The sequence below is a fragment of the Rissa tridactyla genome, chromosome 19 (assembly GCF_028500815.1).
Source record: "Rissa tridactyla isolate bRisTri1 chromosome 19, bRisTri1.patW.cur.20221130, whole genome shotgun sequence".
NCBI classification, from domain to species: Eukaryota; Metazoa; Chordata; class Aves; order Charadriiformes; family Laridae; genus Rissa; species Rissa tridactyla.
This window is the reverse complement of record NC_071484.1, coordinates 2,506,150-2,534,102: the sequence shown is the minus strand read 5'-3', so window position 1 is coordinate 2,534,102 and position 27,953 is coordinate 2,506,150. Positions and strand designations below refer to the sequence as shown.

General features: G+C 46.9%; 1 protein-coding gene across 9 annotated transcripts; it reads left to right on the top strand.

The window, feature by feature from the left end:
• The first annotated feature begins 30 nt into the window (after positions 1–30).
• On the top strand, positions 31–27,829 carry GJC1 (gap junction protein gamma 1). 9 transcript variants are annotated; one of them, XM_054224542.1, is made up of 5 exons: positions 53–85; positions 2,635–2,820; positions 20,866–20,979; positions 22,735–22,810; positions 22,942–27,829. In XM_054224542.1, the coding sequence occupies exon 5, from the start codon at positions 22,961–22,963 to the stop codon at positions 24,140–24,142; it is 1,182 nt and encodes a 393-aa protein (XP_054080517.1). In that variant the 5' UTR covers positions 53–85; positions 2,635–2,820; positions 20,866–20,979; positions 22,735–22,810; positions 22,942–22,960; the 3' UTR covers positions 24,143–27,829. The 9 variants fall into 9 exon arrangements, with proteins under 9 accessions (XP_054080523.1, XP_054080521.1, XP_054080517.1 ...); XM_054224543.1 differs by lacking the exon at positions 53–85 and adding an exon at positions 1,513–1,675 and having other exon boundaries at positions 22,738–22,810; XM_054224539.1 differs by lacking the exon at positions 53–85 and adding an exon at positions 1,513–1,675.
• Positions 27,830–27,953: the final 124 nt, after the last annotated feature.

Genomic DNA, 27,953 nt, shown 5'->3' with positions numbered 1-27,953 from the left:
GCCCACCCTCGCCCCCCGGCCGGGCTCGGCGGGCCCGCCACGGCGGCCGCGACCATGATGAGCTGGAGCCGTGCGGGGCGGCGGCGTGAGTGGGGAGCGGGTGGCCGCGGGGCTCCCCTCAGAGCTCCCTCCTCCCCTCAGCCCCCCGCGGCCGCGGGGGGCTGAGGGGAGGCGGGAGCTCTGAGGGGAGCCGTGGGGGGCTGAGGGGAGCCGGGTGCTCTAGGGGAGCCATGGGCTCTGAGGGGATCGAGCCGTGAGAGGCTGAGGGGAGGCGGGATCCTGAGGGGAGCCGTGGCCTCTGAGGGGAACCATGGGGTCCGAGGGGAGGCGGGATCCTGAGGGGAGCCGTGGCCTCTGAGGGGAACCATGGGGTCCGAGGGGAGGCGGGATCCTGAGGGGAGCCGTGGCCTCTGAGGGGAACCATGGGGTCTGAGGGGAGGCGGGATCCTGAGGGGAGCCGTGGCCTCTGAGGGGAGGCAGGAGAACTGAGGGGAGCCTTGGGGTCCGAGGGGAGCCACGGCGCCCGAGGGCACCGAGCCGCGGGTTATGAGGGCAGGCGGGATCTTGAGGGGAGCCATGTGCTCTGAAGGAAGCCGTGGGCTTTGAGGCGGGGGGGCGGGATCCTGAGGGGAGCCGTGGGCTCCGAGGGCACCGAGCCGCGGGAGAGCTGAGGGGAGCCACGGGCTGTGAGGGGAGGCGGGAGTCTGAGGCGAACCGCGGAGCCTGAGGGCACGAAGCCGGAGGGGCTCAGGGGACCGAGCCCTCGGGGGCTGAGGGGAACCATGGCGCTGAGGGGGGGGCATGGGCTCTGAGAGGAACCGCGGAGCTTGAGGGCTCTAAGCCGCCGGGGCTGAGGGGGAGCCATGGGCTTTGAGGGCGGGCAGGATGCTAAGGAGAGCCATTGGCTTTGAGGGGACCAAGCTGTGGGGGGCTGAGGGCCGCTATGGGCTCTGAGGGGAGCCGTGGGCTCCGAGGGGAGCGAGGGGCCCAGAGGAGCCGTTGCAAGGTGCTGGTCGCCCCTCCGGACCCCGGCGTCTGCCGTGGGCCAGGCGGGCCCGCACATCCCCCCGCCACTTGCCCACAGCCGGCACCGTCAGCTTTGTCCCCCCGGTCTCCAGAGGGCAGGGACACGACTGGGGTCGGGCTGTGGGGAGGTGGCTTTCGGGGACGGGCATTTTTAGCGCATTTTTCCCAAGTGAACCCTCATCGGGGCTTCCTGGCGTTAGAGAGGTGTGCTGGGTGCTGGTAGTTTGCAGCCTTTGAAGTGTTTTTACCACATTCAGTGGTAAATTTTCCTTTTTTTTTTTTTTTTTTTCTGCTATGCTGGTCTTAGCTGCGAATAACAGGTATTTTTTTAACTTTAAGAGACACCAAGTTGCTCGTGAACTCTCCGCAGAGGCGGCTCAGCCATCCCCACTCCTCAGCCCAGCAGGACGGTGCTGGGCAGATCCCCGAGTGTTCAGTCCGCGGCAGCAGACGCTGTTGTAGCACCAACACGAGCTGAGAAATCAGCAGTTCCTCGCTCTCCTTGGCCAGAGAAACATTTCTAATGCCATTGATAGCCCGAGTTAACTCTGTCTCGAGCTAACTGGGGCTACAGCCGTGCCGTTTGACATTTCTCTGCGCTTGGTCTGAATGCTGAGCATGAGGAGATAAAATCTACTGCCTGTATCGGGTAATGAAAGTTTTGGCCTCTGTCGGGCTTAACTTTCACCCATTGTTGTAAAATTTCACAAGAATGACATTTACACAGTTATTTTTAGTGGCTTTTTTTTAGCTAGTTCTCTTTTCTACTGGTAGGAATTAGTGCTGATTCTTTCTGGTCATTGTGACTTTGCTTCCCAGGGAAGTGCTAATTTTGTTCCACCGTCAAATTAATTACGAATAGGAGATAGTGCACAGAGATTTAATTAGGGCGTGGATGTACAGTATGGATTCTTGAGCAACAGTTGGTAATGCTGGGTCCAGCTTTTTCGTTGGGCGTGTAGTTAGTATTTAGAAATAAGAAGAAGAACAAAAAAAACTTGCATTTGACAGACAATTGATTGTTCCATTATTATTTCCGTGTCTTCTGCCCACTCTAGGTCAAGGATAATTGGTAGAAAAAAAAAAATCTGTCCCTTTCCGTTAGAAATTTGTTTCATGGTGATGTTCAGCAAACCAGCCATCAATCCAGTGACCAAACCCCACCCTTTCTCACGTCATTTAAGAGGAGAAAACTGTTGTTTTGTGTCAAGACTCGTGATTAGGAAGATGAAGTGTTCCCTTCTCTGTATTTTTGATTCTTTCCAAGTGTATTCTAAAGTTGTGCTTTCCTGGGGGAACTAGTAACCTCCGTTCTATGAGGCGGGATATATAAGAATTTTTAAAAGAAAGTGAATATACAAACACACAGGTAACTTAAGCCTCATTGTGCCTTTACTTATTCTCCCCCCATGACTGCCAAACAGCTGAAAGTCCTGTATTTCCAGCAATCCTAAAATTAACTCCAGCGTTTCTGCAGTTCTAAAAAGGCGGGGGGGGATGATGTTTGTTTTCCCTCTCGCGTCGCGCTGGTGACTGAAGCGTATCGGGAGGGCTTGGCGGTGGGTGGGGTGAACCGTTACATATTTTCTGTGTCTGACGAATGCGCAGGCTGCTCGGCGTCCGTCCTTCTCCTCTCTCTGGTCAGCGGCAAAGGCTCCTAACGAGTAGACGGTCGTGACGATTGAAGCCGGGGTAGAGTATTTTGACTGCAGGGATTTCCCATGCGACGGTGCAGCTGGGGATCCTGGATGGCCGGGGGCTCCTGACCATGTCTGCGGCCGAGGAGGACGGGAGGTAAGGGGGTGAGGGGCTCGCAGCTGGAGCTCAGGTGAGCCGGGGCTGATGGGGTGCTGACAGCGCGTGGCTGCAGCTCTGGGTCGGTTGTAGTGAGCGGGGGTCTCTGCCCTGCGAGTATTTCTGTGGCTCCTTGTAAGAAAACAATCCCTTCTCAGCGTCTTTCTCAAAAAACAGTAACTCGACTGACACTTCTGAATTGAAATGGCAAAGGATGGGGCAAAACAGAACCGGGAGCAGATTTTAGTAGGCTTTGACACACGTGTTTGAAGGTTTGTGTTTCAGATCAAAGTGAAATTTGCTTTACAAGACCACCGTGTTGAAAAAGCATTCAGCTGCTATTTCTTGTGGCTACTTGCGTTCGTCACCCAGCTTCTCTCATCCTTGTAATGGCTTTTAGAACTGGCTTTGTCGAGTTTCAGATCAGTTTAAATTGTGAAAAGTTACTAAAAAAAAATCTTAATGACGGGCCGTACTCTTACCAATGTGACTACCTTTAGTACTTTTAACACTAAAGTCGTGAGTTTGTATTATCACCGGAACAGTGGCCTGTTGAATTATTGCTAATAGACAACATTTTACTTTAAAAAAACTTAAGTGTTTTCTTAATTGATGCAGCAACATCAAGTTTTTTTGGGTTTTTTAAAGTAGCTCACAGGTTTGAATGACTATAAATGAGGAATTGTCATGAAATACCTATTTTCTAGATGGGTTCCACATGTGCCCATTCTTAGCCCTTCATTAGTGGCTATTTTTGCCTGTTACTTCGAAGCAAGCATCCAGGTCATCACAGGTAACTTGCAAGTGATGCAAATACCAGTAAATAACTGAAAAATTGGGGCCACAGACTGAGAGCATGGCAGCTTGCTTTGAACAATCTAGAGAAGAGCCTGGAAAGGTTGGAAAACATGCCGACAGTGAGGACTTCCAGCGGTCCTGTCCGTCCCTTAAAAAAGGGAAGGTTAAAAGAAAACTCATTAAGAAAATGGTTTATGAGTGTGTTTGAGGGGACAAAGGTGTAGGAAGGCAGTGATCAGATGCTATGCAAGTTTAGACCAATTTTAAGAATTTAGCAAAGGCTTTAGTACGTACTGAAGGGTTTTAATTGTGGCCACAGTTTTTCTAAAGAATTGTGGGAATTGTGTTGCATAGGTGAAACTTTATCTTATTAAAAGGTCTTTTCTGGCTTTATATGGTTTTATAGCTAACAAGGGCAAGATCGAAGAGCAAAATTCTTATAAGCTGTGAAATCTAATCGCTGATGGAGAGTTTGTGATGAATTTTAATCTGCAGACTTGTTGACTTACTAATTTACTGACTGCCAGCAACTTCTGTGAATCCAAAAAAGCCCCAAACTCTCCTAAAACATCACTTTTTGCCAAGCAGAGCATGAGATCTGTGCAGTTGTAGTTCTGCCACCATAGGTAGGTGTAGCTCGGCCACGCGGGACCAACAAAGCAACCTGGTACGTTACAGACTGGGTTACTCTTGGTTACTTACTGGTTACTCCTGTGCTTCCAGTATGTGTGTTGGGGGCGCTGGAGCCAGCAGGCGCTCGCAGTGTGACTGGTGCTTCTTTTATGCTGGCCGGTGAGGACTTGTTATATCGTAGTGAGCTTTCAACCAAGAGCTGCTGAAACACAGAATGGAACGTGCGAGCCGGGAACGGGGGAGCCCAGGCAGACCATGCTCATCAGGTTGAGTTTTGGTGATTTGCCAGCGTTCCCCTTGTCATCATTTGTACCTGTGAGGGGCTGCAGGGCTGAGAAAAAAAGTTAGGGAATGAGTCTGTAGCCTCACTATTAGCGTTGAGCTGGGAAAAGGGAGGCAATTTGTGGCTCTTTCCTAACACTACCTCAGATTTTCACCATTGCTGTTTTTAAACATTGGCAACACAAAGTGAATTGCAGCAGGTACCAATTTTATGCCTTAGCCTTATTGCTCAGCCAGGATTCCCTGGATAGCGGCACAAACTCAGACAGCGGGTAATGATTGTTAAACAGTTGGAGTAAAATCCTGGGCAGATAATGGACCCCTTTGTTGTCTGGCCGCTCTGTGGTCCGAGAGGATGGGCGCTGCTGCCTCATTAGGAGGAAGGTGATCCTTTCATCCCACTCCATTTCCAGCTTTTGTTTTTCGTGCTGCCACTCAACAAAATGTTTTATGGAGTTTGTGCTCCAGATTTATTTATTTTAGTCTGCTTAATAGGAAGCAAATTATTCCAGTGAAAAAAGTTCCATTAATGTTCCCTGCTTCTTATACTTGCTCTGCTTTAACGCAGATGACCTGTATGGAGACACACGATCCCTCTGAGCATCCCTGCCCAGCACATGGGAAGATTCACTGAATCACAGATGTGCCTCCAAAAACGGGTCCCTGAACCTCAGCCTGGTCAGCCCCTCGAGGGCGGCTGCGCTGCCGCCTCTGTGGGGGAAACAATCCCCTTTGCCCTGTTTTGTGAATGAATATTTTCTTGCAGAACCCCGCGTCATTATCAGCCTTTCCAGCTGGTCTTTGCACTTCCCATGAGCAGTGGGAGTGAAATTCCACTGTCCTGCACTCGTGCCGTGTAATAAGGTGCTATGCTTTCTTTTGACTGGAATTGTGGTTATTAATGGTCAAATTCGATTAAATCACATTTCACTTGCTGTGTTCGGTGTTGCTCGATGTCTAAATTCTGCCTCTGAAAAAAACTCCATACTTGAAAAATGTAAATTATCTATTCATTGGGCATTCTTTGTCACAGTTTTGGAAGGTAGTTTCCTTTCTGTTAAAAGCCACGAAGATGAATTTATCTTCAGAATGCTCCTTGGAGAGGAAGAAGGCAATGTGAGATTCCTGACCTCCTCATACCATAAATATGAATCGTTATCACTGTTCGGGTAGTGACGCACTGTTCTCCCCCAGTTGTGAACTGTCTGGAAGATCTGGTTGGGATTTTTAAAAACTCGGCTCTTTTTTTTGTGTAAAACGAACATTTAAGGTGAAAGTTCCCTGATGTGCTGTGAGCTAAATTGACATGCAGCAGTGTATGGCTGGGCAGTTAGGATGTTACGGGATATTTTCTGGTGAAGGAAATACTGAGAATGGTAAATATGGTAGCAGACGCAGATAACTTAGTTTCGTACCTCGGTATTGGCTAGTAATTCCTCAATAATTACATTTCAGAGTAGAACCCAGGGCTTTAAGTAATAACAGAAGTTACAGGGTTTTCTGACTCTATAAATAAAAAGCTATTTTTGGAAAAAACGAATAGTGTATTTATGGACAAAACTGTATTAAGGGAAATGTGATGGAAAAATTGAGTCAGATGAGCTGATGTATGAGGCATTTCCCTGTGGAGTCATTGGGCTGCAAAATGTTTTATATGCCTAAACTTGAACAGATGCTTCAACATACACACACACACGCGTGCATACAATCCCCCCCTAGTTTAATATTAGCAGTTCTGTTCATACCACTGTGATTAATTCACGAACCAGCCTGTTTTAGTCTCTTTTCCGGGGGCTAATGGGTATTTCCAGATCATCCAGGTACTTAAGCCCATGCCTAACTGTAAATATGCAAGCAGCCCATTTATTAGCAGGATTTCTTTCAAGCTTGACGTTAGACACGTGCTGAAATGACTCACTGACCTGGGATTTACATTTTTACACGGGAGCGAAGGATTTCTCCCTATTACCTTGCTTAGATGAAAATCGTTGGAGTCAGCCAGCTTTTTTGCCTAAATAAGGACATGATACCAGCTTTCGGCTCTTACAGATATTAGTTCCACCTTTTTAGTTACAAATTTGTCAGAAAAGAATTCTGAGTATGTGTGCCTGACCTCGTTTAAGATACCGTTGAAGTAGGAAAAGAAGGCATACATATGGATGGCCCGCACATTGTGCCTGCCGTTCTTTTTAGTACGAATGTCACATTCAGTGGTGCTGGAGAGGTGGCCGACAATTGCATTTTAGTATTTTTCCTTTGAACACTCGTTGCGGTGTTCCGCCCAGCTGTTAATCCGCTTTCCTGGGGTTGGATTATTTGCCTGGTAGGTAGTTGTGCACAGTGCTTCCTCTCTTCTACAAATCCCCAAAGCCCTCCCCAAAAACACAGCCAGTGTTTCCACTTTGCTTTTCTGATTGAGCTGAACTGGTGAAGGAATGTGGAAAAATGACTTCTGGGTCTAAACCTGGCTCTAGGTGTGGTGCGTCTTGGGAATACGCGGCTCTTGGGATGAGCGATGGTACTTGTAGCATTGGAGGGTATCGACTCCTGCTGGCGGTGACACCCCAGCGTTGGGCAGTCATGAGTGGTGCAGCCGTGCCAGACGTGGGTATAACAAGTCGTCATCTGTAAAGTTCTGTATCTCTCTTCGTGCTTAAAATAGTAGAGAGCCTGGAAGGGTGATGTGTTTCTTGTGTGTAGATGATTTCAATGCTACCTTGAGGGTGAGTTTCTGACTCCTTGTTAACTCCTCGAAGTCTGGCTCTGGTGCGGATTCAGGGGCACAGCTGACAAGTGATGCTGCGTAATTCGGGGGCGGGCAGGCAAGGGGCTGGGTGGTAGGTTGTGCATATGGGGGTTAATACATTTCTAAATGATTTAAAATTAATGGAGGTTCTTCACATGCGTATCTTGCAGGTGTGCTATCTTGTGTGCGGCATCTCCAGATTTTACTAAAAATCTCCTGATTTTCACGAGAAACACTTTTTTAGTTGAGAATTGACTAAGTTTTAATTTAAGCAGACATTCATTTACAGAAGTTGCTTAGCTGACATTCAAATATGAAGTTAAACTAATTTTGAAAGGAGAATTTTCATAGTGGAAACTGTGATTCCTGGGATAGTAAAAAAATAAAATAAAATCGAAGCATTTGGGAGGAAGTACACAGGGATCTTCCATATAGCCATATGGAAATGACCTTCTTTATTCCCTGGTTCATGTGAACTCTTCACTCCTTCGGGACTGTTTACTTGAAATGCTCACCTCTGTGGCAGTACCCAGCTTGATTTGTATTCCTCAGCCTGCTCTTGCTCTCTTTGCAGTCTGTGGCAAAACCTTATTGATCTGGGTGGCTGCAAAATCCTGTCCCCTGGAGGACTGTGCTGGAGAGATATTGACAGAAATAAATCAGTGCTGCCCTTCAAGTGTGTGCCGATTGTGTGAGATTTGTCCGACAAGTAAATACTGAATACCAATCGCCTGTAACTTATCAATGATTAATAACCTGAGGTACCAATTTTTTTTCCTTTTAGCTGATTCATTAACACACTGTTCCCACAGCCTCCTGGGGAGACACTCGCTCTTGGCTCCTTCAGAACAGCCGCACTGGATCAGACTGAACGTCCGCCTGGTCCGGAGTCCTGTTTCTGACACTGGCCCAAGTGGATGTGACGGGGAAAGCACAGGAGAAGCGTGTCTGAAACCCCTCTCAGCATTTTGACTGCTTTCTGTCTCAAGACTTACCCATTGTGTTGAAGCATTCTCTTTTTTTTTTTTTTTTTCAGTTTTTAAGGGGCTTTCCTTCTCTGGGCTATTCCAGATTTTACAGCTTCCTACCCTCTTCCCCCTCAGCCTTCTCATTTTTTCACTGTTCCTTCTCCAGCCAGTCCATACCTCTTCTCTGAAGCTGTTTCTCCTCTTCTCCTTTTCCATGAGGGGGATGGTGAGAGTGACCAAAGCCGTATGCCGTGGCCGGGATGTGGGTGAACCACAGGCGCTCACGGTGACACAGCAATGTCCGCTTTTCATGTGCTTGTCCTTCTCTAGCACTGGTAAAATGCTGTTGGCTTCCTGGACCGTGCTGAGCGGTGCCAGAGCTTTGGTGGAGCGGCCTGTCAGCCCCAGGATCTCCTGCTTGCAGAGGCCATCTCAGGGCATGTCTTTTTTTAGTGTGAAACTGAGATCTATTTTTTTATTCAGTGTTTGCTTCACTTTATATGGACTCTGACATTTTATTACCAACTTACTTAGAGCCATAAGGTCCTTCTGCCATTCTCCGTGGTTGCTTATCTTCCTTGCCTTGCTTATTACCATCAGGATCCTTGGTCACACCCCACACTCCTCGCTGTTGTGTTTTACTCAAACAGTGTCCTTGGTCCAGCACGGCTCCCAGCCTCTCTGCCTGTGAAACTCCACTGGGACCTCCCTCCTGTGCAGGAAATGACTGTTTACTCCTACTCTTTGTTTTCTTTCACCCAGTTTTTTGTCCACGGAGGGACAGTCCCTTTTCTGGTTTGGCCTTTTGGTGTCCCTGCAAGAAGCCTTTGATGAGAGAGACTCGCAAATCTTAAAAATCCAGGTAGTCTGGCGCCTTTTGTGAGGCTGGAAGTCCCTTTACAGAAGCCACACTGACTTTCCCCCTGATGTATCATGTTTATACAGATATATCAGTTGTCCACTGGTTCTGGTCTGTATAATATTGTCTAATTAGTCTTGTACGAGCGTTGGGTTTTGAGGCCTGCAGGTTACCAGGATTTTCTTTGCCACCCTTGTCTTGCAGAGCTGGCATGACGCTTACCTCCATGTACCAAGGCGAATTTAAGGAAGGCTGTGACCAGGTTGGCTGTTCCAGCTCTGAGCTCCGTTAACCTCAGGTGAATGCTGCCCAGTCCTCCCAGCCCGATACTCTTCCTTTTGGCTGTTTATAACCTCCTCTCCCATCACTTCAGCATGAGCCAGTTTCCCAGAGAGTCCCCGGAGGAATGGGGCTGGCGAGTGGCTGGCTCTGTCTCTAGTTCTGTGAGTAGGTGTGTAAAGAAGTCACTTAATTTTTCCTGTGTGGCATTGTCATCTCTTTTAGTAGCATTAAGAAATGAACCTGTTTCTGGTGGTGGCTTTCTGCAGGGAGGCTCCCTCAGCTTGCCCCTGGGTATCTGAAGTGGTAACAAAGTGATGGGGGAGGAACTATTTTATTCATAGGATAGATGGCAGCAGTGTGGCCAGCAGTGTGAGAGAGGCGGTTCTGCCCCTCTGCTCCACTCTGGGGAGACCCCCCTGCAGTGCTGCCTCCAGCTCTGGGGCCTTGGCACAAGGCAGACATGGACCTGTTAGAGCGAGTCCAGAGGAGGCCACAGAAATGGTCAGAGGGCTGGAACAGCTCCACTATGGAGAGAGGCTGAGAGAGCTGGGAGATGTCTAGCCTGGAGAAGAGGCTCTGGGGAGACCTTATCGCAGCCTTTCAATACTTAAGGGGACTTACAAGAGAGAATTTTTTTTACTGGCGCATGTAGTGACAGGACAAGGGGCAATGGTTTTAAACTGACAGAGCGCAGGTTTAGATGAGATATTAGGAAGAAATTAGTGACTGCCAGGGTGGTGAGCCCCTGGCCCAGGTTGCCCAGAGAAGCTGTGGCTGCCCCATCCCTGGAGGGGTTCAAGGCCAGGTTGGACGGGGCTTGGAGCCACCTGGGCTGGTGGGAGGTGTCCCTGCGCAGGGCAGGGGGTGGGACTAGATGGCCTTTAAAGGTCCCTTCCAACCCAAACCACCCTGTGATTCTGTGAACGTGGCAGAGTAGGTATGGGTTGCCTTAGGGAGAGAATCCACCAAATAATCAGTGGTTTCTTATTAGGAATTAACCTTGCTTGCAGCCAATCCCCCTTTGCTTTCAGTGAACGAGGAGATATGATAAGGCAGATACTTAAGTATCCTTTGTATTAAGAATATTTTTACAAGCAGGCCTACTCACCTCTCTGTTAGAAAATGGTTGGGCCCCTTGTGCGTAGCAGGGATTTAACCCTTCAGAGAACCGCTAGAGCGATAGCTGGTGTAGCTGGTGATAGATCTTTGAATACGTGCTAGGTGGAATGATAAGGCTGTGTTTGCGTTCATCACTAAAGCGATCCAGTGTGTGAATGTTTTTTGTCACTGCTTCCTATTTTCCTGTGAATGTTTTATTCTGGTAATGCAGATGGGAAATTACTTGTATCCAATCTTGCAGCGTGGCCTTAGCCAGGCTTGGGAGTGAACTGGGTTGTCCAAAGACTGCAGAGGCCACAAGGAGATTCTCTTTTTGATGTAGGTTCTGTTATTACATGCTCTTATTATTTTCTTTCAGTTATAAGAAAAGTAAGCTTTTTTACAGTCTTTAGTATTCTAGATACTTTTCTAAGTAAGATCTTCTAAGGCCAGACCACTGACCTGGCCAGTGCTCTATAATCCTGTTTACACTGACACATGCTTTGTGTTGAGAGAGCGAGTTGTGATTTCTCTGTGGTATTGCTGAACGGTGGTGATCTGCTGTCTCCTGGTTGGAGGTTGAAGAGAACATGTACAGAACAAGCACGAAGTTCACTCAGTGATTAACAAGGTTGTATCAAGATGTGACCCCCCTCCTAAAATCTTGCAAGCTTGAAATAAGCTTGGCACTGTTGCGTTGCCCACAATTGTGTCTGCAGTGTCTCAGTGTGCTTTTCTCCATCTCCGGCAGGATCAAAAAGCAGTACATAGCATAGCCTCATCCCATTTGCACTCTCATGTCAAGTCAAATGCCGAACTTGAGCAGTTTCCATGCATTTGGGAGGCTAATCTGCCTTAAAATTGCTGCTAATTTTCATAATCTCTGTTGATAAGCAGTCTGATAAAGTACATGGCCGTGTAAAGCAGTCAAGTGGCAAAAAGTGACCCGCCTGCTACTTTGTGCTTGGTGAAGTGCGCCTTTCTCTGTGGCATGAGGCATGGTGGGAAAAGGACTTCTAGCTTCCTCTCAAAAAGTAGAAGTTATTTGCGGCTATTCTCAGAAAGAAAAAAAAAACCCAGTTGATATGCATGTTCTCCCAGCTGATGTGGTGGAGCATAGGGAGTTCAATCAGCGAGTGCTTCAGGTCCCTTCCCAAGGGGGTCTAGAAAAGTATTCAAGTCTTTTAGAAAACCACAATTTTTGTTTTCTTATTTCACTATAGGAACTATTTTTTTTTCAACAAATAATTTACATAGTGAATTTATGTGCATATTTATATTCTAAATTTTATCTTTGGCAAAATAAAGCTGTTAAGACTCCTGCTGAACTCAAGCTGGAGTAAAATCTTAATGCCAGTACAGCAGTCTGCTCTGATTTACTGCGCGTCTTTTCTCAAAACAAATTGTACTTAAACCCGATTTACTGAAACAAAACTCTTCATTTATTTCTGCAGTTTAGTACACTTGAGAGAAGCTGAAGCAGCAGGCCAGCATTTGGCAGGAGAGCGAGCGAGCTTGCCTGGTGAGCTTGTGTGTTTGCTGCTCTCTTCTTGTAGCGGACCCCTTGCTCTACGCAGGGCGCTCTGGAAGGAGCATCCGTGCAGCGTGCGGCCGTGCCTGCACTGGGCACCACGTCACTGTAGAGACTGGTTTTGATGGTCTGGTGAGGCATTGTCATTCTGTTCTTGGCTGTAGGTGTTCCCAACACCATCCCCATAGATTGTTGTGGCGTACAGGTAACTGACAGTGAGAAGATGGCCTTCTGGTGTGGCTGGCAACCATCCTGAGCTTAGTGCTCCCCACCTAAGGAGACGTACAGTTGTGTAAGGTCACAAGAGTCTGCAAAGCTTTCTGGGCCTCTGTAGCTCAGTGGGTAGAAAGTCCTGACCAGGTTTAGCAGAGCTCTTCCAAGTGCTGGATGTCTTGTAAAGCAGTTGGTGGTGAGGGTTTGTAGCGTTCACTGCAATGGCCTTGTCTGCCTGCTGAACATCCTTCTCTGTAAAGATTAGTCACAAAGCTGCAGTTGAAGAAAACGTGGGATGAGTTTGGTACCATTGTAGGGTGAGGCAGCATCTCATGCCTCATCAGATGACAGAGCTGGGAAAGAAAAATCATCTTTATTTTAATTTGGGTCACAGTGAAACAACTGCCATCCTTAGATGTTACAGAATGGGTGACTGGGGACGTTGTGGCAGACTGTGTATGTGGTATCTATTTTACTTACGAGCCATTCATACTAGTTTTTGAGGCTTATCTATGAAGCAAACGCTATCGTAGTTTCTTTTGACTGTCATAATATGGTGGTGGATGAATTAGGTGTTCATCCCCATTCGATTGTACCCAGCTCAGCCAAGTGAGAGCCTTTTGACGTACAGGAGCCGACAGAATTGCTCTCTTTTGGCTTCTCTCTCCTTTCCCGAAATGGCCGTGAGAGTGATATTTGGGTCAGCTGCCTCGAGAGTGTCATTTTCTTTTGACACTCATCCCTCTGAGCATATAGGAGGAGCCCGATGGGGAAATGCTGTGGTGCTGTTGGCTGCAGTGGAATCAGGAGTAGTTAAAGGGGTGTTGTGGTTATTCGAATCGCTAATCACGTCAAGACAGAGAAATCTCTCTGATGCCTGACTGAAACGGTATGCGAGTGAAGATGCCCTTCCCCAGACCTCGCTGCGAGAGAGATGGAGGCACCCAGGTAAGTGCTGAATGCTCTGGCCCATGCAAAGGCTGTTGGTCTCCAGCAGCATGTGTCCCTTGGTGCCTTTGCTGTGGCTGTAACACACAACGGTACTTGTGTGTTCCTCAATTTGGACCAGAGACCGTTTTGGTCTGTCTGGGAAAATACAATTTTTCCTTCTTTTCTTGCTCCTCTTCTGGGTCTCGATGCAGAAGTGTCCGTCCTTAGGTCTGAAGTGTCAGGTAGGCAATGGTGCTCCTGTTTCCTTTGGGTGCACAAGCTGTTCTGCTTTGCCTGGGCTCTGCTCTTCCCCCCGCCCCGGCTGCAGCCCTGCGTGACAGTGCTGGGCCTGCCCACACAGGTCTGTTGCGGAGTTTGAAGCGGGACGCCATCCTGCAGTTCCTTCCCTCAGCTGTTCACAAGCCAGCCAGCGCATCTTGAAATGAGCTGAATCTGTGGGATTTGTTGGTAGGTGTGTGCAGTAATCGCAGCCCCGCTGTCTGTCGCGCTCTGTCACTTTGGAGTGGTGTTGGTCACTTGGTACCTGCCTTTTGTCGTCATCCCTACTGCGTTTTTTCCATCTTTATTCTGCCGTTGCCAGTATTTGTTAAAGTAACTGCTAAGAACACAGGTGCAATAGTGAGCAGTACAATTTTTTTAATATTTTAATAATGTATTGTGTTTATATCGTGTCGATGCTAGTGGAATTGCACAGGGCATGTTGGGGGTGACTGCACAGCAGCAGCCCCTGCTTTTTTGGGCAGTCATCGTGCAGTGTGAATGGGAAGGATCTTAGGTCGCAGTATCACTTGCCAGTGTATTTCAAGTCCCTGTAACTTGTCCCCCCTCGTTCTTAGAGTAAAAATTTCTTTGCAGCTGTTGTCCCAGAGTGTCCTCAGTGGTACTTGGGGAATGGTGATGGGCACAGATTGAAACACAGGAAATTCCCCTTGAACATAAGAAAAGCTTTTTTTTTCCCGTGAGCGTGGTCGGCTGTAGGAACAGGTTGCCCAGAGAGCTTGTGGAGTCTCCATCCTCCTCCGGTATTTAAAACCTGTCTGGACCTGGACCTGCCAACCTGCTCTAGAGATAGCTTTGGGAGGTAGAACATGGTAGTTTAAGCTGCCGGTTGGTGGAATATTATACATTTCTTAGGGTAACACATATGGGTACAAGGGTAGCTAGAGGTTAAGCATGTTCAAAATATAAATAAATGACTAAAGTAAATGGGTGGTTCTGTCGCTTACAAAGAAGCTGTCGCAGCATCGGACTTGTTGGGCATTTGATGTGTTTGATCTCTGAATATTTTGGCAAGCGGTAATGCTTTGTGCGTCTGAACCAGGGTTTAGTAGCCCTGAGCCGGGGAGCGTGTGGTATCTTACCAAATGGGTATCTAGTTTCGGAGCAGCTTCTAGAAAGAAGTTCTTGGTGTTTGGGAGATGAGTACTGTATATATATATGATCATCTCGTGGAAAAGCCTGCAGGATCCGCTTGGTGTGGAAGAAAGGGAACTGACAGCTCACAGGCGGGAGCGTTTTGTAGACCTGAATCCGTATTGAGACCACTGCTCGCGCAGTCTCATGGTCATTTCTGTTGGTAGGAACAGTCTTTCTTGAGGGTATCATCCTGATCTTATGATTTTAAGGGTATGAATACCATTCCCTGGCCACGTTGTCTGCAGATAGCCTGGGCTGGCAATCCAAGAGCTCAGGTTTTGGTTTAAACACTTGGCTTTGATCTCAGAACTGCAGTCTTGAGTGTTTTCTCTAGTATAACTTGAGCTTCAGATTCAAACTCTTTGAAAAAAAAGAAAAAATATTGCCCTTTCACCTACCCTGTAATTTTTCGTTTTCAACATCCAACTAAATTACGCAGGGAAAGAGTTTTGCTGTACGTTACCAGCTCCTACGTAGCGAGGAACAAGCGCAGCAGCGCTGAGGCCAAAAGCGGGGCAGAACTCGGGTTGGTAAGTCGTGCTGGAGCTGCCAACGCTGTATGAGGCCAGTTCGTATAGGAGCTACTCAAAACCATGTGGGCTTGGTAGGGTTAAGCTATATCATAGAGAAATGTTTTGAAGTGTGTGTTACTAGAAAAGGAGATGGGTGAGATGAGAGAGGGAATGCTCTGGGGAGCTCGGGCAGAGTTAACTCCCGGGTTGTTTCTGAGCTCCAGTGTTAGCAGCTCTTCACTGGTGGGGTTATTCCTAATCCCCAAGCTGTGCGAAGGGAGAGTTGCTCACTTTGCAAGCTTCAGTCCCGGTACTGTGCTGGTATGACCAAGGTTTGGTGCGATGCCGTGTGGGTTTGACTGTGGTTTATTGCCCTGACGATCAAGTGTTTCATTGCAAAGACTGTCAAAGAGCACACCGCGTCTCGCCGTGTGATCTGCTGACCGCTTTGTTTTCTCCATTATTACATTTCACATCACCAGAGTGCAGGCATCGTCTGGGGCTTGCTTCTGTTTCTTGATACCTTAAGTCTGTAGGACAGATCTGATGAGCAGCTTGCTCAGGTTTGCTAAGCATCTGACGACTCTGTCCCGAGTTGCTACAGAAATGCCAAATTTGGGAGCTTGCTGTACCAGTCTCGGAGCTGGTACACCTCAGAAGGGACACTGAAAAGGGAAGCAGGCTGACATAGACCCCAAAACAGCTCTCAAAAAATTTCATGAGATAACAGAGACTCCACAGCCCAGCCTCCATTTTTGATGAAGCCTATTGTCACTGCAGGCATCTGCTCTCAGATCAACCTTGTCATGTCCTCATGCTGCAGCACAGGGTGCACGGGCTGCCCCGATGGACACTGCTCTTCCAAAGTCAGGATCTCACGTGCTTTGGGGTGTCTGCCCTGGAAATGCTGCTTTCAGGAGGACTGTGGTTGCTGTAGGTGAAGTAAATGCTAGTTTTGGCCAGCACGAAACACATAGCGATTTCATTTGAATTGTGTCACTGCGGGGGAGTGTTGCTAAAATTGTCACTGGCTTTCCATGTTAGCATTACCTAGAGGGCATGCTGAGGCTACTGGAGGTTCGCGTCTTATCTGCGAATTCCGGTTTATCTTTAAGCTGAATGCTCGGGTGGGTATGTGTATGTTGATTTTCAAAAAGATACATATTTGACATCTTTATTTTTTTGACAGCGCAAGAATCTTATTGTATCTCTACCTCTTACCCGTATTTTAGTGTTCTATTTATATCCTGCATAGGATCTGCGGTCTCATAATTCAACGAGGGGTTTTTTAGACTGGAGGGGATTGGTCTGGGGATCAGCAGAACCTTGTTAACATGCCTGGGATTTGAAGGCACCATTCAGAAATTGTTTCCAAATTGACATTGACGCTGTGGTGTTTTCAAAACCATTTTCTGCTTTTTGCCACGTGAGACTTGCCAGATGATGAAGAATTTACTTGAAAAAGCGCTGTGTTGTCCAGAAAGTTCCGGCCTTTTCACTCCCAAATATTCTATAATATAGATTAAAAAATAACACTCTGTAGAGTTGTTTTCTTATTCTTTTTCAGCTGCACAGTGCTGTAAACACTCCTGAAAAACATAGGAATGAAGTTGGTGGTGATTGAACCCACTTCCTTTGCGAATGATGGAAGGGTGATAGCAATGAATTCTCTTATCCCAGGAGGATCCCTGCATCCTTCCCCTCACATTGCTTAGGAGGATGGATGCTGGAATTGTTGGGAAGGCAGGTGGCGTTGGCATAATGCTCAACAGGATAACAGGATTTGTGGTGTGCTGGTACCTTGCCGGGACTGGGTCTGGCCACAACTTTCTCCTTTCTTGGAACGGTAAAGTCTTACTCATTTTTCAGGTTTTTAAAAAAAAAAAAAAAAAAAAAAGGAACCCCTGTGGTTCCTCAAAAATAATTATAAATCATGCAATTTCTTACATTTAAATGTAAATGAGATTATTCATTCATCCTAATTCAAATCCTATTTTAATTAGCCTGTGGACCCAATTTTGCTTTCATGCAGCATGAAACCTCTTTTGATTATCAACAGAATTGCCATGCATTTATTCTTGAATTATTTTTCTGCTCAGCACACGTCTTTTTAAACTGCTTAAAAACAAAGCAAAACAAATAAATCATTAATAAATTAATCAAATTTCGTTAGCATGACATGGGAGGACATATTTTAAGGGAAAAAAAGTCTTCCTGTAAATATATTCCCCTTGATTACTGCCTTTTGGCAACAAAATCTTTCTCCTACATAGGCTGGTTAAGACAAACCTTGTCTGAGGAGGTGCTGATGAACTACTGAAATTCAGAGAGACCTGAGAGCTTCAGCTCCCTGTTCCGCTCTGGAACATGGCCATGAGCAGGGACACCCCCAACCAGAGCAGGTTCTCCAAGCCCCATCCAACCTGGCCTTGAACCCCTCCAGGGATGGGGCAGCCACAGCTTCTCTGGGCAACCTGGGCCAGGGGCTCACCCCCCTCATGATAAAATCTGTCTTCCTAATGTCCAGTCCAAACCTGCCCTCTGTCAGTTTAAAACCGGTGCCCCTTGTCCTGTCACTACAGGCCTTGGTAATAAGTCACCATTTTTCTTATAAGTCCCGTTTAAGTGCTGAAAGGCTGCAATAAGGTCTCCCCGGAGCCTTCTCTTCTCCAGGCTGAACCCCCCCAGCTCTCTCAGCCTGTCCTCACAGCAGAGGGGCACCAGCCCTCCCAGCATCTCCGGGGCCTCCTCTGGCCTCGCTCCAACAGGTCCAACCATGTCTGTTTTATGCTGAGGACTCCAGAGAACCCCCTCCCTGGCCCCGCTGGCCACGCTGCTTTTGATGCAGCCCAGGGTTTGGTTGGCTTTCTGGGCTGCCAGCGCACATTGCCAGTTCACGTCCAGTTCTTCAACCTCCAGCATCTCCAAGTCCTCTGCAGGTCCCCATCCACCCACCTCCCAGTCTGTGCCGGTGTTGGGGATCACCCCAACCCAGGAGCAGGACCTTGCAGTTGGCCTTGTTGAACTTCATGAGTTTCATATGGGCCCACTCCTCCGGCCTCTCAGGATCCCTCTAGATGGCATCCTTTCCCTCCAGTGAGGGGCTGCACCCCTCAGCTTGGTGTCGTCCACAAACTTGCTGAGGGCACACTCAGTCCCACTGTCTGTAGCTGATGGAATGATGTGAAATGAGTCCTGGTGTTGTACATTCTGAAGACATTTGGGATTTGACAGCCTGGAGTGAGGCTGTTCCTAAAACTTGGCTGTTGGAAACCACATCACCTTCCAGGTGCCGTGCATCTCAGGGGTCTGAGGCATTGCTGGGAGCATTTCACCAGAGTATCTGCACTTCCAGCTGCCTCTGTTCTTCCTGTCCCACTGACCCTCCCTGCCACACTTCAACTGTCTCATCCGAAGGCAGGATTTTAAGGTTGCTACAGTAAACTGCTCCTCCGAGGTGCAGTTCTTCCCTCCCTGACTGGCGAGAGGCCATCACAGTTAGATGCGAAAGCTGAAATGAGATTAAATTAATCCCATGTTTAAATTCACATTCAGACTCGCATAAGGGCTGGAGAGGGGAAGCTGCATACTTGAGGCTGTTCACTGTCTGTATGTGAACAATAGCTGTGTTAAAATAACTCCAGAGATTTCCTGCAGCGAATCTCTTAACCTGAAGCTGATGTCTTTTTTTCCCGTGTACCTGCTCCAAATTCTTCTTTATTCTTTCTGGATGTCAGTGCCTGCAAAACTTTTAATTCGCAGGAGTCAGCTTGCTGTCAGAGATAAGCGTCATGTTATTTGCATTGTATCTCCTGCCGGCTCTCAGGAGCCTCCTCCACTGCAAGTGCTGGAATGAACTTATGACAAATACAAGGAATGAAAGTCTCTCTCAAATGCACTTTCTGGCATGACTTAAACTAGCTGAAATTGCTGACATTTTGCCTTTTTGAGATGTGTGTCAGTGTCCATAGACTTTTGTTTCAAACAATGGAAAATTATTGCGTTAAATGTTGCCAGAACAACAAACCCGTGAGACACTAAGTGTACGTTAGGTGAAGGTTACTGCAATATATCTGGGTCCTGCCAGTACATGTGTTGGAAAGGCAGAAACATGCATCCTCTAACCTTGGCTGATCTCCTGAAACTGAAGAATACCACCATTTCAAATGCCATACTTCTGCCTGGAACTTTTTGCTTTTGTATTATGTTTAATTTGGGTGGGCTGAACATTTCCAGCGAGAGCAAGATTTAATGATAGGTCATTTCGCTTCAATCAAGATGTTTGTTTCCTTAAAGACAAAGCAGTTCTTTGCCTGCTGGTGGATTCTCCCATATTTGTGTCACTAGCTCTGCTCTGGACTAAAACTAAATTTAGAATAAGTGACGCGCTTGTTGAAGAAAATCAGAGCTCTTCAGCAACTTCACATCTCCCTAGCCAGGACTCTCTAATTGACAGAAGTCTTGGTTATTAAGCACGCATCTGATAACGCCTTCTTCCGTGTCTGAAGGCTGTGGGTAACCTAAATGTACACGTCTGTGAGGTCAGTGTCTATACGTAGGTTTGTCACGCTGTTCATTTATATAACCGGTGGAATCCAGGACGTGAATCCCATCTTTCTCCTGAAGCAAGCTCTGAAGCCGGCCAGATGCCTTGTGCCCTCCAGTGGCTGTCTCCCACTCTCAGTGGGCTCTGGACCATGGCCGGGGAGGCCGAGGGCTGATCCACCCGCGTCTTCGTCTTTATGGCTGGCAAGATGCGATACGAGCGAACCACAGATGTGAGGCCAGCAGGTAGAAAACACACCATGAAGAGGGCTGATAAATACATCAAAAGAATTTATTAGAAGTTGAGGCAGCAGCTGGTCTGAAAGTAAAGATCTGGTGTCACCTCTCTTAGTGAAACCAGCACCAATTTCAAACTCCTTTGTTGTTAACCACTCGTAAATAAACATTGACTGTATCTGAGAATTTAAAGGCTAGGTCTTGCTTTTACTCCAGATTTACACTGGCAACAGTATTTAATTAATTTCAAATTTACTTCGTAGTTTACTTTTAGAAAAGAGTTTGGCCCTAATGCTTTCAGTGAGTGAAAACTAACCCCTTCTTAAACTCATTTGGGTTTTGTCTCATTTTTAATTGACAAATCACATGTCCGCTAGCAGCCTGTGTGTCCCATTACACCTCTGTGCTTGGTGGCTAGATTGGCGGTGCAGCTTGGTGTGAGTGTGGGTGTTGCAGCTCTTGTCTCGATAATCCCCAGTTCTGGATGTGGGGTTCACTTGCCTTTTCTGTTCAGGGTATTGGGGACTCTTCAGTACTCTGCACAGTACCCCCAGACTCGCTCCAACACCCGTTTTGACTCCTAATCGGAGTGAGCCCGTGGGAAATACCGAATGTACGGGTATCTGAAGCTCTATCTGTTGTCTCGCTAATGCAGACTGAGGGCTGCAGAGCTGTTCTTGGGTGCCGTTCTGAAAGGGGGGTTCAGAGGGTGAAGCCACCTGCTGCAGTAAGGTGCTGCACTGGGACTGAAACCCTCTGGTCTTTTTTCCTGTTAAAAAGGTAGTTTCAGCCAATTCTGCCTACGTCATAATGGTAGCATGGTTGCGTAGAAAGAAGGTCTTGGATTGTAAGCCTTGGACTGATTGCATGCTCAATTGACAGCTGCTAGATTAAATGATTCACTGGTAATCCTTCATTTTCTTCCCATGTTTCCCAGCTAAACAAATTGAACTCTTTAAATCTCTCACTTCTAGGCATCTTCCCCGTTCTTCAGCTGGTTTCGAGACTAATAAATTCCCTCTCTGATGTTTAAGCAACTCCTGAAGGATGCAGACACAGGCATTGAGTGCTGTCTTGCTAACGAGGAGGTAAGATCCCCCTCCTTACTCCCGGTTGCATGTGACACGGGCAAGAATTGCACTGGTGAGCTCTGCTGTATCACCGGCTCTCGTTGAGATGCTCAGCCTTTAGGACCCGGGGTCCCTTCCCTGGTAACTGATGTCCAGAGTAACTGCCCTCCCCTTTAAAAAAAGCACTGCTGTTCTTTTTCTTAGCTGCATGTCTTTGCATTAAGCCTGGTTAAAGCGGTGGGTTTGTTTCAGTGGACTCAGCCTCTTGAGCAGTCTGTGTTTTTCTGCATCACTGCTACCTCTCATCTTTATTTGTCGGCCTGCAAACTTCTCTGCCATTTGCAGATTTTGTCAGCAGCCATTTTCTGGTCGAATCCGGGGAAAACACAGCCTCGCTGCCAGGCCTGTTCCCGATCTTTGCAGAACTTGCTGTAATTACACACAATTGCTCTCGGTTCTAATGTGGGAATCATTTGTCAGGATCTTTGTTACTTTTAATCCACTTAATGTGGGCTTTTTTAATACTCTCTTGCACTATTTTTTTCTCACACTGTCATAAAGTAATAAATCTAATGTCCTACACAGCCCATCCGCATTGTGTCTGTGCTGTTGCCTTTTCAATGAAACATTGAATTTCAGCAGAAGGGGATTACATTTATATCCTTTAATTCTGTATTGATTGCATCCCCTCAAATTTCATTATTTTGCCTTTGAGCAGCTCCGTAGTTGTGTGTAAGAAGTTCAATAGTTGCAAATACTAGTTTTCTTCCAATCTCCTGGAACTTCTCCAGGTTAAGAATAAATCACTTTTAAGACCGGAGTGCCAGAGCCTTGTCCAAGTGTGGTTTTAGGGTCTTTGACCAAATATTGTTGTGATGCAAAAATTTCTGTTAATAATGTTTGAAAAACTGATGTTTGACATCGTCGGAGGACTGAAAGACGTCTTATTCCCTGTGCTGTAACAATGTCAAACAGTTCTTCCCGTGCTCAGTATTTTGCCAGTTTTATTTCTTAGAGCTCCAGCTGGGCCTGTCATGTTGCTAGGTTGCGTTCTTTTTAATACCTCACGGTGTTGCCAGCTGTGAGTTTCCACTGATGGGGTTTTTTACTGTTAGGATTGCAAATTTATATTGATTTCTATCTCGTATCTCTTCTAAAAGTTTTGACAGATAACTTTTTTAAACTAGGTTTTCCCTTTACTTTTCCCCCACAAAAACACTACAAAATACATACTACAGACTTTTCTGGCCCCGGAAGGGAGATTTTTTGCCTCCCTAAGGAACTGAACCCAAATCCATTCCTTAGGTCAAACCCTGTCTCTAGGCTTGACATGCAGGGTCGCACTGCTCAGGCCACTCGGGTTGCCCAGCCTTTAAATCAAAGATAACAGCAGTTGACTCCTCCTCGGTTTGGGCTGGGTGATTCATTTCTGCCTGAAGACAGCTGGCCTTGCCCCGTGGAGAGGGCCGTTTCTCTCCGTGGGCTGTGGTCGAGGCCGAGATGGCCAGCTCAGGCTCTAGCAGGGCCTGGCCGCCTTCGTGCAGTTCAGATAAATCTCACTCTCAGTTGTGGGACGTAGCCAAGAGTGCCATAAAATTTCACGGGAGCTTACCTTTCGATCCACCGTGTTTTGGAGACTTCAGCCTCGACTGTAAATGTTTTTATTAACATTTGAAATACGGAGCAGCCACGTCTTTCTCTTCTGCTGGGGAGTAGCTTTGGGAGCACGTTTTGTTTGTGAAATGGTAGTTAACTGCTGCTTTTTTTTTGTAGCAGACTTCTCAAAAGCCTGCGGAGGAGACGTAGGATCTTCAAGCAAATTCTGGCAGCTGGAGTTTCCCGATAACAGGTGATGCTACGGACGTGGTTGTGTGTCGGTTATAAAATTCTGGAGTCTTCTGACTCTTGGTTGAACGTTTGTAACGTTGAGGCTCAAGCTGTTAAACTCATAAATATTTGGGGGTTTTGTTTGTTTTTTAGATAAAATTATTTGACCACCATGAGTTGGAGTTTTCTGACCCGTCTGTTAGAGGAGATCCACAATCACTCAACCTTTGTTGGCAAAATCTGGCTGACAGTGTTGATTGTGTTTCGGATTGTTCTAACTGCTGTGGGAGGAGAGTCCATTTATTACGATGAACAAAGCAAGTTTGTGTGCAACACGGAGCAGCCCGGCTGCGAGAATGTGTGTTACGATGCTTTCGCTCCTCTTTCGCATGTGAGGTTTTGGGTCTTTCAGATCATTCTTGTTGCCACTCCATCTGTGATGTATTTAGGCTATGCAATTCATAAAATCGCCCGGATGGTGGAACACAGCGAAGCCGACAGAAGAATCAGAAGCAAAAGTTTTTCCATGCGCTGGAAACAACACCGTGGCTTAGAGGAAACTGAGGAGGACCACGAGGAAGACCCTATGATGTACCCAGAAATAGAGCTGGAGAGCGAACGGGAGAATAAAGAGCAGCAGGCCCCTGCCAAAGCCAAGCATGATGGCAGGCGGCGAATCCGGGAGGATGGACTCATGAAAATTTATGTCCTGCAGCTTCTGGCGAGGACTACGTTTGAAATCGGCTTTCTCGTGGGTCAGTATTTTTTGTACGGCTTTGAGGTCAGCCCCATATTTGTGTGCAGCAGGAAGCCGTGCCCGCACAAAATAGATTGTTTCATTTCCAGGCCAACCGAAAAGACCATTTTCCTGCTAATAATGTACGGGGTGAGCTGCATGTGTTTACTTTTGAATGTCTGGGAGATGATCCATTTGGGATTTGGCACAATCCGGGACACATTGAACAACAAGAGAAAAGAGCTGGAGGACTCCGGTACCTATAACTACCCCTTTACTTGGAATACGCCATCTGCTCCTCCTGGCTATAACATCGCCGTCAAGCCAGAGCAAATGCAATATACCGAACTGTCCAACGCCAAAATGGCCTACAAACAGAACAAAGCCAATATAGCTCAGGAACAGCAGTATGGAAGCAACGAAGAAAACATTCCTGCTGACCTGGAAAATCTGCAGAGGGAAATTAAAGTGGCTCAGGAGCGCCTGGACCTCGCGATCCAGGCTTACAACAACCAAAACAACCCCGTCAGTTCCAGAGAGAAGAAATCCAAAGCAGGCTCCAACAAAAGCAGTGCCAGTAGCAAGTCGGGAGATGGGAAGAACTCTGTCTGGATTTAATGTTGGCTGAGTTTATATATTGTGTTTTTTCTCCTAGTTCATCATAACCAGCAACCCCTTGAATAATGGCTTCCATTAAGTAAATATTTGACTCTGCTTATTTTCAGGGATACCGTTGGCTAGTGATTCAACCTCTCAGAAAGGGTTTATACGCATATTCTAGGATTATAGAACTTTATTCTTCTGTCTTCCAAGTCAGGAGACAAATAGCTGTATTTAAATCATTCTCATTGAACGGTTTATGCTGTATGTACAGTATTATAGTACATTTATTATGCACAATTTTTTGTATTTGTACACTGGATCTCTGATGTTGTAGTTTTTTATATAAACGAGGAGAAAGCAATGGGTAGCTGTTAGCATTTTGCTAGTTTTATTACCGTGGTCCGCAGTTTCGTCGTCGTTCTTGTTTTAAACATAAAACTTTCTATGCTGCCTTTCAAAAGTGCCTTGATGGTGCAGACAGCACCGAGGAGTCTCCGGTTACCCAGGCAGCCCACGGGTGCCGCTCACTGAGCAGCAGAGCAGTGAAAGCTTGGAAAACATCTGTTAATGGTGCTCTTGACTCTGTCTTTTACAAAAATGATGTGCTACTGACGAAATGGAAGGGTCATACTATAGCTGTGACATGCTACAGGGTTTTTTTTCCCCATGGAAAATTACTTCCAGGAGAAAAGGACGTGTGTGAGTGCGCTTGTCTTCAAAGAGGGCCAGCCGTAACGCAGAGGGGGCTCGGACCCCCCTGCAAGCTTCATGCAACAGGAGGGAGGAGAGACTGCAAACTCTTGCAAAACATCCCCCCCCCCCAAAAGCAAACAGAAATTACTGGATTCAGTAATTCCACATATTTATCTGCTCTCTATGGAAGTGGATGTTTTTGAGGTCTGTTGTTACATAACGCCCCGCTCCCCAAGGGCATTAAGTTGTTACGATACCTTTTGGAGAAGATTTATGTCTTTTCCGAAGTAATCTGGGTAGATGGAGGCATGGTAATTTCGTTTCTCCGTGCATTACACTCGAGGAATAACCTTCCTCTCCCCTCAGCCAGGACACACGAGCTGTCTGTAAGAGTTTTTACAAAGCCCTTTCCGAATATCAATGGTATTGCCTTATTCCAGACCCCTCTTCCTTCCATTATGTCTGCGGAATTTAGTTCAGCCAGAGCAATATGTATAATTTAGATTTCTGCTTGAGAGACCAGTCAGATTTGGCATTCTGTGGTTTTGGCATTAAACTTGAATTTATAATTAGAAAAAGGAGAATGCGGTATTTACTGCCTTTGGCAGTGTCTTTTTGGCAAGGATGCACATTAACGTTTGAGGGACGCTGGTAAATGTGTATGCTTTTTGCTACTATTTATAATGTATTCAGGACCTTGCTCCACTCTTTTTTTTTTTTTTTGTTAGGTTTTCATGCTTTTTAATATATTTTTGGGGCCTGTTTCAAGCGGGACTGTTCTGTTTCGAGGCTACCTCAGTCCTTAGTGCCCTCGTTACAGCTTGGTGAGGAGCAGGATGGAGAAGCGAGGCTCCGTGGAGGACACAGGTAAACCCTGCTCCATTCCGGTCCCCCAGAACATCGAAGCATAGGCTTTACGTTAAATTTAAACTAAGGGGATACGAGCACACGCTTGCAATTATCCTCTACCCAAGCACTTGCTGAAAATAGGTATTTTGCTGAATTGTTTTCAGTCTGATTTCGCTCCGGGACACCAGGTAGTCCAGGCGTGGATCCCAGCTGTCTCTCAGCTCTGCTTTCGAGCGGCGTAAGCATGCCCAGAGCTGACACAACCCTCTGCGCGAGGTCAGGCGGGAGCTTCTCCGCTTCTCCAGCAGAGATATTTAGAAACAAACTTGGTTTTTGGCTTTTGTTTAGCGGTAACTCCTGGCCGCTGCTCCGGGAAAGGAGCAACCTCTGAATTTTATGCAGAAAAGTTTCAGGGTGATGTCTTTAAGTAAGTATAAGAAGTAAGTGACAGAGTAAGTACGTAGCAGTTTTTAAAAACTCGAGGGGACGCGTGGGCAGGGACAGCTCGCCGGTGAGCTGGGACACGCTGTGTGGGGTGAGAGGGAGGTTATTAATAGCGCTCCTCTAACGAAACAGCAGTCTGAAGAGGCACACGCTGCCTGAAGATGGGCAGAGAGAGAGGCTTTGCCAGCAGAAAGCTGGGAGTGTGATGGAGAAGTTGAGTGGAAAACATGTTGTCTGAAAGTACTAGGGAGAGACATTTGGAGCCTGGAGATAAACGGGATGCGTGGCTACAATCCACTCACTATCCCGCTCTGGGCTGGGTTGGGTTTTTCAGCTTCCCAAAAGGGTGGCGTTGCTCTTCACCCTTTGCGGCGGCTTCGCAACAGCCTTTCACCAGCCGAATGGCGAGAAGTGAAAATCCTTTCCCCTCGCTGCTTTCTGCGCAGTCTGCAGCGATTTCTTATTCATGGCTTGAAATAAAACCGGTTTTCATGACAGCTGCTTCGCCCCTCGTTTGTATTAGCCCTTTCCCAATTAACGATCTAAACTGTTACCCCCTTAAAGCTCCCGTCTCAAGTCAGTCCCGTGAGCTTTTGTCCGCACCGGTAAATGCTGCCCTTAGCGAGCAGAGTGTATAGAATATTCCAATCCCGGCACCCAGTTCATTCCGAAAATGCAAAGTAATGGAGCTGTTTCTATTACTATTTGTTTGTTTTGATTTTAATTGTGTATAAAGTGCACATTTTCTTTGAAACTGAGTGTTTGTTAATAGTAGGGGATGTCTGTTAAAGCTCTTAAATGTTCCTGTCTGTGACTGTATTCAGTTTCAAAGTATTGGGCTTGATTTTGCCTTTTGAAGAAATGATACATGCATTACTTTAAAATGCTCTTGTGCTTTGGCTTAATGTAGGCCATTCCGAAATAAACGTTCCGAAGAGACTTTTGGACAAAAAATGCTGAACGTAACTTGGGTTTGTCTTGTCATTCTCTGGTTTTGGATGCAGTTTGGGGGGGAAAAGAAAAAAAAAAAAAAAAATTATTAAATCCATTGGATTACTCCAGTCTGAGTGAGATGGCAGCTTTTTTCCAGCAATAGAATAGCTCGGAATATGTGAGCGAGGGAAAGGCATATTTTCATGGTTTGTCTTAGCGCCGCAACTTGGAATTTTGATATATTTGACCTTGTTGAGCGTAATAAAGAGTTGGTTAGAAACTGACTGTGCCCTTCTGCATGCTGCTCTTCAGTGACAAGAACAATCGCATTAAAAAAAGAAAAACCTACAAACTTCCGAAGTCAGACCTTGAGAAGGGCACCACTTATGAAAACATGAAAATCTGCATTTATGCATATGAATGAGCATGCTGATACTGTCCAGTGAACTGTGCAGCATTAGCTGGCCTAATTTAGCTGCGATTTTCGAAGGAACATACGGGAGCTGGCTGCCCAGCTCCTGTTAAAAATTGTAGCTGAATGCCCGTCTGTTTTGCCGTCACAAAAGATGGCTTTTGTGAGTGTCCCATGCTGTCCCTGCGCCGCGAGTTTGGCCTCGGATGGGGAGTCTGTCTGAGGAGGCATTCGGGGGTTTGCCCTGTCCCGCGGCTGCATGAAGGGAGAAGTGAGATGGCTTTGGTGGCGTGGGCTTGCAATAAAAAGCTGTTTGTTTAAAGGAAAGTTGAAAAGAGTTTTAGGAAAAAGCGGCCGTGCAGGCGAGGAGGGTGCTGCTGCGGCTCACAGAGACTCGTGTCCCGAGCCTCGGCCAGCGCTGTGATGGCAGAAGCCGGTGACGGAGGCGGGATCCAGCAGTGATACTGTGTGGTTTTTTTCAGCTCTCTGGTTACC

Excerpts from the sequence above, each read along its gene's own strand:
- GJC1 (XM_054224548.1), top strand. The coding sequence starts at position 22,961 with ATGAGTTGGAGTTTTCTGACCCGTCTGTTAGAGGAGATCCACAATCAC.